Genomic DNA, 11886 nt, shown 5'->3' with positions numbered 1-11886 from the left:
CAAGATAGAAAGGAGATCATCTTCATCCTTAAACTTAAAAATGAAACAACCATTGTCCAGCATAGATATTGAGAGCTCCCTGCAATGAGCACACTGTAAGAAAATAATCTTTCGGACGAAACTCTGATCGCAAACCATACAGAGAAACCTAGAACATGATGTAACAAATAATTGAGAAGATTGGGCGTACCTTGCACCATTCGTATATTGGAGATGATTATGATGCAGTTTTTCATGATTTGCTCCTCTTTGGTTTTGGATCTTCCACAGCACCGCAGATCTCCTTTTGCGTTCTCTCTTTTTTGTTGTGAAATGGAGAAGAATAGCATGAGGACTGTAGGGACTCAAAACATAGTATATATAATACTGTCCTGACCCCAAACCCTAAACCAGTAGGAGCATCAGTGGTAGAGTCCCTTTGGGAGAGTGAACCCTTATTGATAGGAATCTTGGGCACCACTCTTATAGTTTCCTTATAGGAATGAGTTAGTATAATTGCGAATTGACTCGTTCTTATGTGGGGCATGTTGCTGGTGTACTTATGGAAGGACTCCTTGTCGGAGCGGTTAAGGGTATGATTTGTAGGCCCTTGGTCATTAATGATTCACAACGATCTGATGATGTGGCATGACATCATTGCATGGGTGGTTATATTTCGTTATATCAATTTTCAAAAACTAAGCATGTATTGCATGCAAATCTACAAAAATTGTTGTCTTCGAGCATGCGGACGATCGACCAGTCGATGCAGTGCATCAGCCGCACGCCATCGACCGTACAGGCCAGAATGCTTGTTTTGCTTTTTTTTTTTTATTGCGTTTTTGCCCAAAGCTCTGAATTATGATGTTTATGAGATTTATACATGTGCATTCATGTTTTATTTTGCGGACGATCGACTAGTCGATGCAGTGCATCAGCCGCACGCCATCGACCGTACAGGCCAGAATGCTTGTTTTGCTTTTTTTTTTTATTGGGTTTTTGCCCAAAGCTCTGAATTATGATGTCTCTGAGATTTGTACATGTGCATTCATGTTTTATTTTGCGACCTGCAAAACAGTGCATGCGTATTTAATTTCATGACCTGTATAACCGTGCAAGCATATTTTTGGTGACCTATATAACGGTGCAATCATCTTTTATTTTGTTTTGTGACCTGTATAACAGTATAGGCACGTTTGCATACCATTGGCATAGCATTAGATACCATCTGAACGGCTGTGAGTAATTCTCGTACGTGAACGGGATCCCGCGTCGGAATGTTCCTGCTACAAGTCTGGCAGCCAAGGAAATGGGATCTTAAAGGGTCCTGCTACAAGTTGTAGCATAGCAGCAAAATTTCGTTTTCCATTTCCTTGGCTGCCAGCAGGGTGCAGGAACAAAATTTCGTTCAGTAAAACCCATGGGAAAAAAAAAAACCAAAAAACAAGCGGCGCCATTGTAGTTCAATTGCTTGACCCGAATGAAAACATATATAGAAACAACATTGTATATGGAGATGAAGTCTCTCTCTCTCTCAGATTTTATGCATACAGAGACAATTGGAATCATGAAGCAAGCTACGCTTCAACTACCAGTGTATTCCATAAGTTGAAATCCAAACAGAAGACATCATCCCAACCTATGCTGCCTTCTTCCAAAGTAATTAGTGTTGTTCCCAACCTGTATCATTGGCGGCAGATCTTCAACCCAGAAACTTCTTCTATTCAGATCTTCTTCAAATTCACTATTAGAGCTTCACATCGCTTTCTCCACTTCTTTATCAAAAGAGTCATCAATTTCCTGTTCTAAGCCCAGACCCTTGATCATCAGTACCAGGGAGAATAGGACATGTAATGCCCAGTTTTTCTATTGGATGACCGTTAGTACCAACATTAATTTTAGTGGAAGATGAGTGAGGAGAAGTAGAAGAAGAAGATAAGCTTCCCAACACCCAAGGGGAACTTTTGGGGAAGGTCCATGGGCGAGGCTTTATGACTTCGTTTTTCTTGCTCGCAAGACTTAAGGCTTGAACTTCTTCCCCTCCCAAAGCAGTAGTAGTACCAGCAGTCTTTCTGTAGAAGTGAGTGTTCCAGTAATTCTTTATACAATTGCCCGTTCTTCCTGGAAGCCTACCAGCGATTAAGGACCATCTAGATAAACATAGTAACGAACATCATAACTCAAGGAGAAGGGAAAACGAATTGGGGGTGTGGTGGGGTGGGGGGGGGGGGGGGGAGATGGGCGAAACATCTGGTTGAGCTTATGGCTGGTAATGTTTATTCGGCAGCATGATTTTAGGGTTGTATGCATCCAAGGTTTTTTCAGTAATGCCTAATAAAATAGACATGAATACACATAAAGTAATCCCTTAAGATAAAACAATTTTATTAATTGTTCATTTGAGGCCGGGTTGGGTGAGTCCGGCTGTGGGTGGGGTTGGGGGAAGGGTGACCCCAGGGTTGAGGCCGGGGTTTGTAACGAAGGCTGTTGTGTTGGAGAAACCGGGTTAGGGGAATGCTGGTTTGGTTGAGGCTGTGGTAAGTTGGGAGTTAACACATCCAACAGCATATGGTCCGGTAGAGGAAGAGGTAAAACAATGGATGAATCATGTGGAATTGGTGGTGTGGGCTGTTGTTTGTATGGAAAAATTGATTTATGGAAAACAACATCCTGACTACAAAAATATTTTGTGTCGAAGTCGAATAAGCGATAACCTTTCTTGCCCTGTGGATAGCCAAGGAAAATACATCGTTTGGCGCGTGGCCCAAATTTATCATGATGCAAATGACCACAAGATGCATAGCATAGGCAACCAAAAACTTTGGTGTGTTCATATGTGTAGGTGTAGCGGACGGAGGGTCGCTGGGCGTGTACCCGATGGGAAAGAAAGAAAATGGGAAAATGGGAGTCGCCACCTAGATTTAGGGTCTAGGACCCATGAATGGTGCCCCTCCTTCACAGAAGGGGCACTAATTTAACTCCAATGACTCAATGGATGGTCTGCCCCAGATCTCTGGGTAAGTGTCAAGTTACGGGCTGGGAAGGTGTTAGGCACCTAGCAACCGCCTGGCCGACGTCCGGTCTTCCTAGACCAAACTCTATTGTGTACTGTTGTTTTATACATATTATGTATCTAATTAAACTATTTTTTTTTTTGAAGATTTTTGATTATCTTAATTGAAATTTATGAACCTAGTTAAGCTAATTAAGATTAATGTTTTAATCCTGATTACTATCACTAGGCTAGATGGTTATGTATATTATGTATCCTAGTTAAGCTAATTAATGGATTTTACCTAAATTAGAAAGCCTAACTCTATGGTCTAAAACATGGTTGACTGTAAAAAAGAAAACCAAGTCTAATTATATCATGGAGAAGGACAATTATATTGATAAGCAAAACAGCTTATAGGCCAAAATAGCCAAAATTACGAAAATGCCACTAAAGGGCCAAAATATGTACAAAGGCATGAAATCATATTTAAATACTGTAAATAAGCAAAACATGATTAAATAACATTAACATCATGCATTAGGATCATCAAGAGCACATGAAATGGTAAGGAAATGTGGGGGTGGTAAAAATTACCAAAATGCCCCTGTTATGGCAAACATATAGAAAATGCATGATAATTCATGAAAATGCTAACTTATGCTTAAAACATGTTTATTAAAGTTAAAACATGCGGCAAAAGTAGCAGGAGCCTTTTTGGGGTCCTAAACAAGGTTTGGTCGCAAAATGCCCCTAAGGGCAAAATGGTAAAGGGTCAAAAAGACACTTAGAATCATTGTAGGCATCGAAAGTGATGTTAAACATCCTAAAATGACTGAACACACCAAATGATATTTCCAGAATGATAGTCTAGGCCCGCATTTGGTAAATTACCAAAACGCCCCTGGAGGGCGAAAATGACTTTTTATGCATATTTATCAAGCATGATGGTCACATATGCATATGAAAACATCCTAAAACATTCTACAAAAGCATGTCATGCATGAAAAACATTTTTCTTATTTTTCCAGAATTTTTCATTATAATTAGAAAAATGACATTTATACCCCTAAATGAGGTGGGAAACGTATATAAAAACTATCAAACATGCATGTCAGTGGATAATGATTCCATAAATCAAGCATGATGAAATATGCATTCCATAAATTTTTTGTGAATTTTTATGCATTTATACTATTTTTAATATTTTCTGAAATGCTGAAAAAGAAGGGAAAACAAAGAAAAATACAAAATCCCCATCACAGATCCGAATTGGATCAAACCAGAGCCCATTCCCACTAATGAAAACATGATCTTTAACATGGTCATAACACTTTTGCCCAAATACCCACCCACATGTTCAGATTTTACATAATCCGAAATCCTTTACAGGGGCAAAAATATCACAAAAAAATTGATTTGGAGCTTGAGAAAATTAATGAATGTCAAACATAGTGACAAGCATCATCCCTGAAAATTTCATATTTTTATCACTCTTGAATTATTTTTAACATTTTTATAACTGAAAAACAACCTTTGTTGTAAAGAAAATCAAAACAAATGCTTAAAAATAAGTAAAATATATGGGAAAATACCCTTGAAGTGTGGAAGTGCCTAGGATCAGCTTGAGTAACCTTGTGTGACCGTAAATAGTCGCCGGAAACCTCCAAAAGCCGCTCCAAGTGTGGTTGCTCTGAATGGCAAGAGTGGTGAAGAAGGGGTATTTACGGAATTTTATATCAGTAATGGAGGATAACCTATGGATAGAAAAACCTTGGATGGAAAGAGGGGATCAAGGACTACGTGAAGGTAATTTTTCACTAATTTTTCCCCGTCCCTAACCTCTCTAAAACACCTCCTATTTATAGGAAAAAAAGTGTTCGAGGAAAGGTCTCAAAGACCCCTGGGGCCTTAATGGCTGGGGATAAGGTGAGTGATGGGCTGGCTGGGCTTGCGTGTGCTCAGGCCTGCTGGGCAGCCTAGGCCGGTGCAGCCTTACCCTGGCTCAGGCAAGTGGGCATGGGGCCATGTGTGGCTCAGCCTAAATGGTGGGGGCTTGTCCCCTGCCGACAGTCCAGCTGGGCCGGGTCAGACTAGGTTGACTCTGTTCGGGTCAACTCAGTTTGACCCACCTTTTTTTATTTTATTTATTTTTTAATAAACCATTTAAAGATTTCATTTTAAAGGTCCACGTTCAAATGCTAATATCTCCTAATCCATGTGGCCGATTTTGACGCGCCACATATTGCCGCGAAGGTCTCAACCCGTACTTTCCATCCGTGTGGCAGATATGGTTGGATTTTGCCTAAAAATGGCATGGATATCGAGGAAAGCACATAAATGGTGTTTCACACTGATCAAGGTCCAAATGATACCAAAATTACATGAAATTTTACATGTAAGCACAATATAACCAAATAAAGTTATCCAAATGGTTTCAGGTCACATCGGGTGGCTCGGGTACCAAGAACCATGCTAGGGGCAAAACGGTTATTTTCACAAAAGTTACCCGATTTGCCCGAAACTTTACGTGAAAGCTTAATATGACCAAATGAGGTCATCCCAATTGTTTCAAACTAAAGCGGGTGGTCCAGATACCAAGAATCGTGCCAGGGGCAAAACGATCATTTTCACAAAGGTATTGGATTTGGGTGAAACTTCAAATGTGGACTTAAAATGGTTAAATACGGCTATGTTAGGGGTTTAGGCTCTATTTGGGACAGTTTGGTTACAAAAAGTGAGGTAGGGGTAATTTGATAATTCTTGCTATTCAGTCACCACACGAGTTACGTCCTTGACCATCATTGCCTAGACACACTTCCAAGGTGTCAAAATGTGGTATCTACAATATGTGGGTGGTTTTTTAACAAGTAAGTGATAAGGTGTGAAACCTTTTAGAAGGGTGGTGGGAAGGCGGTTTATGAGATATGTAGCTGTAAGTAGGCAATCACCCCAAAAAGAAATGGGAAGATTGGCATGGAAACACAAAGAACGAGCCACTGCACATTGAGAAGGTGGCGATCGATGCTTGCTTTCAACCATGCCATTTTGTTGAGGGGTGGCGAACATGCTATGTTGATGAGAAACACCATTAGTATTGAAAAGGGATTGCATTGGTCGGGAAAATAATTCAAAGCCATTGTCGGTGCATATGGTCATAATGGTGTGATGATATTGTGTTTGAACATGGGTAAAGAAATTACACAAAACACTATATGTATCAGATTTAAAAAAATATTAAGAATGCCCATGTACATCTTGAAAAGTCATCAACGATAGTTAAGAAATGACGGTCGGACACCATAGTAATTGTAATTAGAGCATGCACAATGAACTCCCAAAGGCTAATTGTGTATGTTAAAGATTAGCAGACTCCGATTCACATCTATGGCTATGAGGGAAGCCTAAAATGCGTAGTACCATTGAATATTATCACACTTACAATCTGCATTTTATTTATGTTCAATGGTTATTTTCAGCAAATTAATAAACTTGTATGTACTTGTAGACTTCCATTATGTCAAATAATACAGCCCTTAATTCTCTTGTTGAAGAGAATAGTTTCTTGAGTGGTAGCATAAGCTTCACTTTGTACTCAAAACTGAAAATGGTTTCACTGTAAATAAGGCTGTAAAGGGAAAGGTTTCCATTGTAGCAAGGAAGGTCATCACTTAAAATGAAACTGTTGTTTTACTTGGCTAGCTTAAAGAAGATCAGGCCACATGAAAATACAAACGAATCCTTATTCTTAATTGAATCTCATCAGTTGGTTGGACCAACTTTCATATGGTGTGTTGACTCTAGGTCCACCATCCACATTTGCAATATGTTTCAAGGATTCAAGAAGATGAGAAACATTCAAAACAAATGAGATACACATGACTGTCGGGAGGGAGATGACGCCAACATGGTTTTTTGGCAATTTTGTTACCTCTGGTGTTCGTCAAAATGTTTTTGTATTTTCTCAAATTGATTGTAATAGAATCTAATACTTGCTTCCAGTATGGTTACTAACGTTTTCAAGAGGAAACACTCTGCTGAAAATCATACATACTTATAGCATCTTAAATTAGGTCATATTGGAGTAGCTAGGATTAACAAGTTAGTAAGGGATGAACCATCGTCTAACAGTTCAGTCCTATCGAACCTGTGAGTCTTGTCTATAAGGAAAAATGACTAAGAAACCCTTTCCTAAAAAAGGCAGAAGAGTTGATGGTGTGTTAGATTTGATTCGCTCTTACATGTGAGGGCCCATGAATATTCAATCAGCATGTTATGGATTTGAATACTTTGTTACTTTTACTGATGATTACTCTCGATATGGATATTTTACCTAACACATTAGACATTGAAAGCCTTAGAAAATTTCAAAGAATTTCAAACTAAGGCAAACAACCAATTAGGGAAACATATAAAGTGCCTTAGATCTAATCAAGAGAAGAGAACACTTCCCCTAAACCATATTTCTACAACTAATGGAAAAGAAGCTATTGGATATGGTGATGTAATAATTCTAATTCTCTGAAACTTTCATTCTGTAACTAAACCAAAGAGTTCAAGAATGCCACTCTCTCTATAGGGATAATTTTTAATGTGGGGAAGGAACCACACAACCATCTTCTCTATCTCCTATTTACGAATGGTTGATAATACCCCCCCCCTTGCACGATAACCTCTCAATAACACCCAAAGCCTTCGTCAAGGGATTCTCCTTTGATCATGATTGAAGGAAAACTCCGGCCATCTCTATATATAGGACATAGGTTCTCGAACTTCTCCCATTTATGTGTCATTCAGAACTTCATATCTATGGCATAAAGACCATGAAATTGATCCTCTTCTCCTTGCTCTCTCTTCAACTTCTAAAATTTGAAAATATCAATGTCTCCCCAATCATGCCTCTTTCCCACAAGACCACTCGGTCTAAAAGATGGCAAACCATCTGATCAATATAATATATGGAATTTCGAGAACAAAATATTTATATTTGTTTTTTGACAAACAAGTAAATAACAAAAAAAAAAAAAAAAAATACAAGGTGAGGGTAAAATGGTCAATTTGCTGGTATGCATAGCATCAAATTGGTAAATAAAGCTATAAATAAATGATATATGAAATTGTTAAGAAAATTTACGGGACCAATAGCTAAAAGAAAAATCAAACTTCTTTGTTAATTAAAGAATATGTAAACCCAATTAATACATCATACATCATATGTTCCTTGATTCCCTCCATTGCTTAGCCATGAAGTTTTACATTTCTATCACATACAAGAAACACTCTTGTAACCCCAAGGGGTTAGCGCAGCTGGCTTGGAGGAGACATGAGACTCCGCCTCAGGAAGCGAGGTCTCGTGATCAAACCTTTGCCGCTGTATAATTTCTTGGGGCCACCCGCCTGAGGCTCACTAGGGCCCAGAAGCTCCCGGTTCGTGCGTGACGCGGGGGTCATGTACGAGCCCAAGGGAGATTTAATCGGCCTAAAGTCGGATACGGTACCCCTCTTGTCTCCGAAAAAAAAAAGACACTCTCTTGTATTCCATCTGTGCGACTAAAATCCTATGAAAATGGTTTTTGTACGAAAACCGTTTTCTAACCGGGTGGGGGTTGGAGGGAGGGAGGGGAAGCAATGGCAAAGTATGAGGTCCGTAGCTTGTATTTCTAGTCATTCATTTGTTTTCAAACTATAATGAATCTTGGTTGTACCACAGAGGGAATATTAAGTCCAACCACTTAACATCCTATAAGTCGTATAGACCAGTACTCTGATTCCACAAAAACCTTAACCAAAAAGAGGGGAACAAAAAACAAACAAAAAAAAAAATATATATATATATATATATAGAATTTGTAGCATTAAAAGCTTCCCTTTAGAAGTTGAACTAACCTGTTGCCTAAGAGCTTATGAACCCTAAGAAGTAGGTCAACTTCTTCTTGCGTGAACTCTTCTCTCTTGATATCCGGGTGGAGATGGTTTAACCATCTCAACCTGCAGCTCTTTCGGCATCTTCTCAGCCCTGAAAAGAAAGACTTTCTTTAGTGCTTATTCTCTCTCTCTCTCTAAGGAAATAAAAGCACCCAATAAAAGATCGTGATCGTTTATGGTGCGCTGCCCATAGCAGCCTGAGCAACACACAGACAGGGCACAGCGTAAGATCGCCTTACCCCACTTGGGTAGGGATAAGACAGTCATTCCGTTGTGCCCTGTTTGTGCGCCGATCAAGCCGCTAAGGACAGCGCCCCCCATAGAAAAGCTGAATTGAAACCAGAGTACACCAATAATACCTGCTCTAAGGGGAACGTGGCGCCAGTTTCCTTCTCCAAACTTCTCAATGCATCGGCGTAGAAGAAGATCTTCTTCTTCAGTCCAACTTCCTTTTCTTACTCCAAGCCACTGGACCATCGTTACGAATACCAACTTTCTAACTAGTTCAGTATTCTCAAGGGTTACTTTATCTATTCATCGATGGATTGGGCACCTCTCCAGTGCACCCCCGAGCTGGACATCCTCAGCACGGGGCAGATGCCGACACGTGGATGGAGATAACCAATAAAATAAATATACCGGGGTATAAATGAAATTTTACATTTAACTATCATTTTGAAATCCCGGACAGCAGAGTATTTGTTCCGATCACAAAGTCCAAAACATAAATTTCAGTCTTGGGTGTACTATGGATCTCGATTCCTTCCTGTTTACCATAAAAAAAATCTGGACCACGTCCATTTACTCTGGCCAGGGACGTGTGGCAATGGCATTACCAATTAATGTTTTTGTTGCGATTTATTCAATTTTTTATTCAACCCGACCTTTAATGTTTTTGTTTTCTTTTTCTTTTTGAGAAGTAATTTTTTGTCCGGGACTGTCACCTGCTTTAGGACACTCAAGTGTCTAGCTCTCTTCACCTCCAAATGAGGGGATAGGAATGTCTTTTCAAATGGGGAGGAGAGAGATAAACTCATGGGAGTTCTGACATAGGCCACACTTTAAGATGCGTTTGGTTGAAGGTTTCTTTGGAGTCGAATTTGATAGAATTCGAATTCCATTATTTTTTGGGTGTTTGGTTACTCAGAACTCATATCCGTATTGGATTCCAAGAATCCATAAAAATTTACTTTTACGATTAAATTTTGGAATCCATCAGAATTCGCCCAAGGGGGTGAATTCCAAATCAAATCCAGGATTCTAAAGCCCTCATATATATATATATATATATATATATATATATATATATATATATATATATAGAGAGAGGGTGGAATCGTGTGGATTCTAACTTTATCGAGATTGAAAGAAGGAAGTCGATGCTGAAGTCGATACTAGGGTTTCTCTCATCAGCCTTCTCGTTTCTTCTCCAAACCGAAGACGAAGTAGTCTCTGCAACTTTCGTCTTCAGCCATCGTGAGCATCGTCTCCATCGACAAGGTAAAAGGCTTCTCTGTCTTTGTATTTCTTCATCTATCCGTCTCTATTATCTTGATTTCATTTTGTTTGTTTTTTATCTTTATGGATGTGTTTTATGGTTTCTGTTTCTCTTTATAATGGATTGATGAGATGGGTTCTCTGTCTTTCTTCTATTTTTTTCTCTGATGTGTTGTTTTGGATGTGGTTCATCTTCATCTTTGTTTCTGGGGTTATTCTGCTCTCGCAATGCTGATGGTTTGATCGAAGCGGATTTTTTTTCATATCCTTTATTTGATTTATATGGGATTTTTTGTGTGTCTCCGGTTGTTGATCTGTTTTGGGGTTCAACTGGAACCTGTGTTTCTCTCTCTCTCTCTGGTCTTCTTTCTCACGACCCTCTTTCTCTCTCTGCTTACCGATTTTTCTTTCCATTTCAGGTTCTAGGAAGTTCGATTGTATTTAGGGGTGGTTTTGAAACTCCAAGCGCAAGTTCTTCTCTGCTCTGTCCCTCTCTGTCGTTCTCGTTTTTTGTCTCTGTCTCTCTGTCGATGTCTATGTAGTTAAGGTTTTTTAAAAAAAATTGGAATCAGTGATTGCGGACTAATATTTTTCTCCATTTCAGGTTCTAAGAAGTTCAATAGGGTACCTTCAACCATCTCCAGTGGAAGGAACATCTTGGATTAAGGCTGGTATGGCATATTTCTTCTCTCTCTCTTATCTTGAGTTGTTTCCTTTGCTATTACTGCTACTGCTCCTATCTGCGTCTGGCTTTGGCTCTCGCTGCATTTGTTGTTTTGGGTGTTGTTGAGGTTGCATTGCAAAAGAAGGGGACTTCTTCTCTATTCTTCTCTCTCTCCTTATCTGTTTTTGTTCTATTGCTGGGTTATTGTTCTCTGGCTTGATTTTCTTCATCATGGTGTCATAGTATACTACTGCTGAGGGGTATTACCCGTGATTTGTATGGAGGACATGTTATACATTTGTTATCTGCAGTTAAGCATTTATTTGTTTGTATTTCGACAGCTTCTTCATATTTTCTATCTGCTACTTTATATGGAGTATTTGTGCATAGGCTCCATTGTCTGTTTTTTCTTCTAGTTATGCCTTGAACTAGGAAACCCAGTCAGTTTTGTTATATAAATTTTTTATTAGGAATTTCTAATTGACTATTATGTCTTAGAAGTCTTTTGCTTTAGTAAGAGTGAAGGGTTCAAAAATAAAAATACTCCTAAAGCCACCATGATTCAAAGAACCAACTGATTGAATAATGTTGATATTGCAAACAAACGTAAGAGTAAGATGTTTTGTAGCTAGAAGCTTAAAACAAATCCCAAAATATAAATCCTCCTTTGAGACTTTACTTTATTGGAAATTCATTAGGGGCAAAAAAAAAAAAACACATATGCCTTATCTGAGATTTGCTCCTAACTCCCTTGAATCATGTTTAGATGGTGCAATCATGGGTTCTATGGATGGTGCAACTGATGACAGTAACTTGCCTCTGTTCTGCT

At 39.0% G+C, this 11886-nt stretch overlaps 1 protein-coding gene across 1 annotated transcript; it reads right to left on the bottom strand.

Annotated features, from left to right (window-relative positions):
- Positions 1-1771: 1771 nt before the first annotated feature.
- Positions 1772-9373, bottom strand: LOC122650900 (transcription factor MYB114-like). Its single transcript, XM_043844265.1, has 3 exons — positions 9256-9373; positions 8858-8987; positions 1772-2129 (listed from the first exon to the last, which is right to left on the bottom strand). Exons 1-3 carry the CDS (start codon positions 9371-9373, stop codon positions 1772-1774), a joined length of 606 nt encoding a protein of 201 aa, XP_043700200.1.
- Between the last annotated feature and the right edge of the window lie 2513 nt (positions 9374-11886).

Source organism: Telopea speciosissima, chromosome 2 (assembly GCF_018873765.1).
Source record: "Telopea speciosissima isolate NSW1024214 ecotype Mountain lineage chromosome 2, Tspe_v1, whole genome shotgun sequence".
In the NCBI taxonomy this organism is placed as follows: Eukaryota; Viridiplantae; Streptophyta; class Magnoliopsida; order Proteales; family Proteaceae; genus Telopea; species Telopea speciosissima.
The sequence above is the reverse complement of the archived record's forward strand: the minus strand, read 5'-3'. Positions and strand labels throughout refer to the sequence as shown.

Coding starts and splice junctions, on each gene's coding strand:
- LOC122650900 (XM_043844265.1), bottom strand. CDS start 9,373: ATGGTCCAGTGGCTTGGAGTAAGAAAAGGAAGTTGGACTGAAGAAGAA. Junction 8,988..9,255: donor CCACGTTCCCCTTAGAGCAG/GTATTATTGGTG, acceptor CTTTCTTTTCAG/GGCTGAGAAGATGCCGAAAG. Junction 2,130..8,857: donor CATAAGCTCTTAGGCAACAG/GTTAGTTCAACT, acceptor ATGTTTATCTAG/ATGGTCCTTAATCGCTGGTA.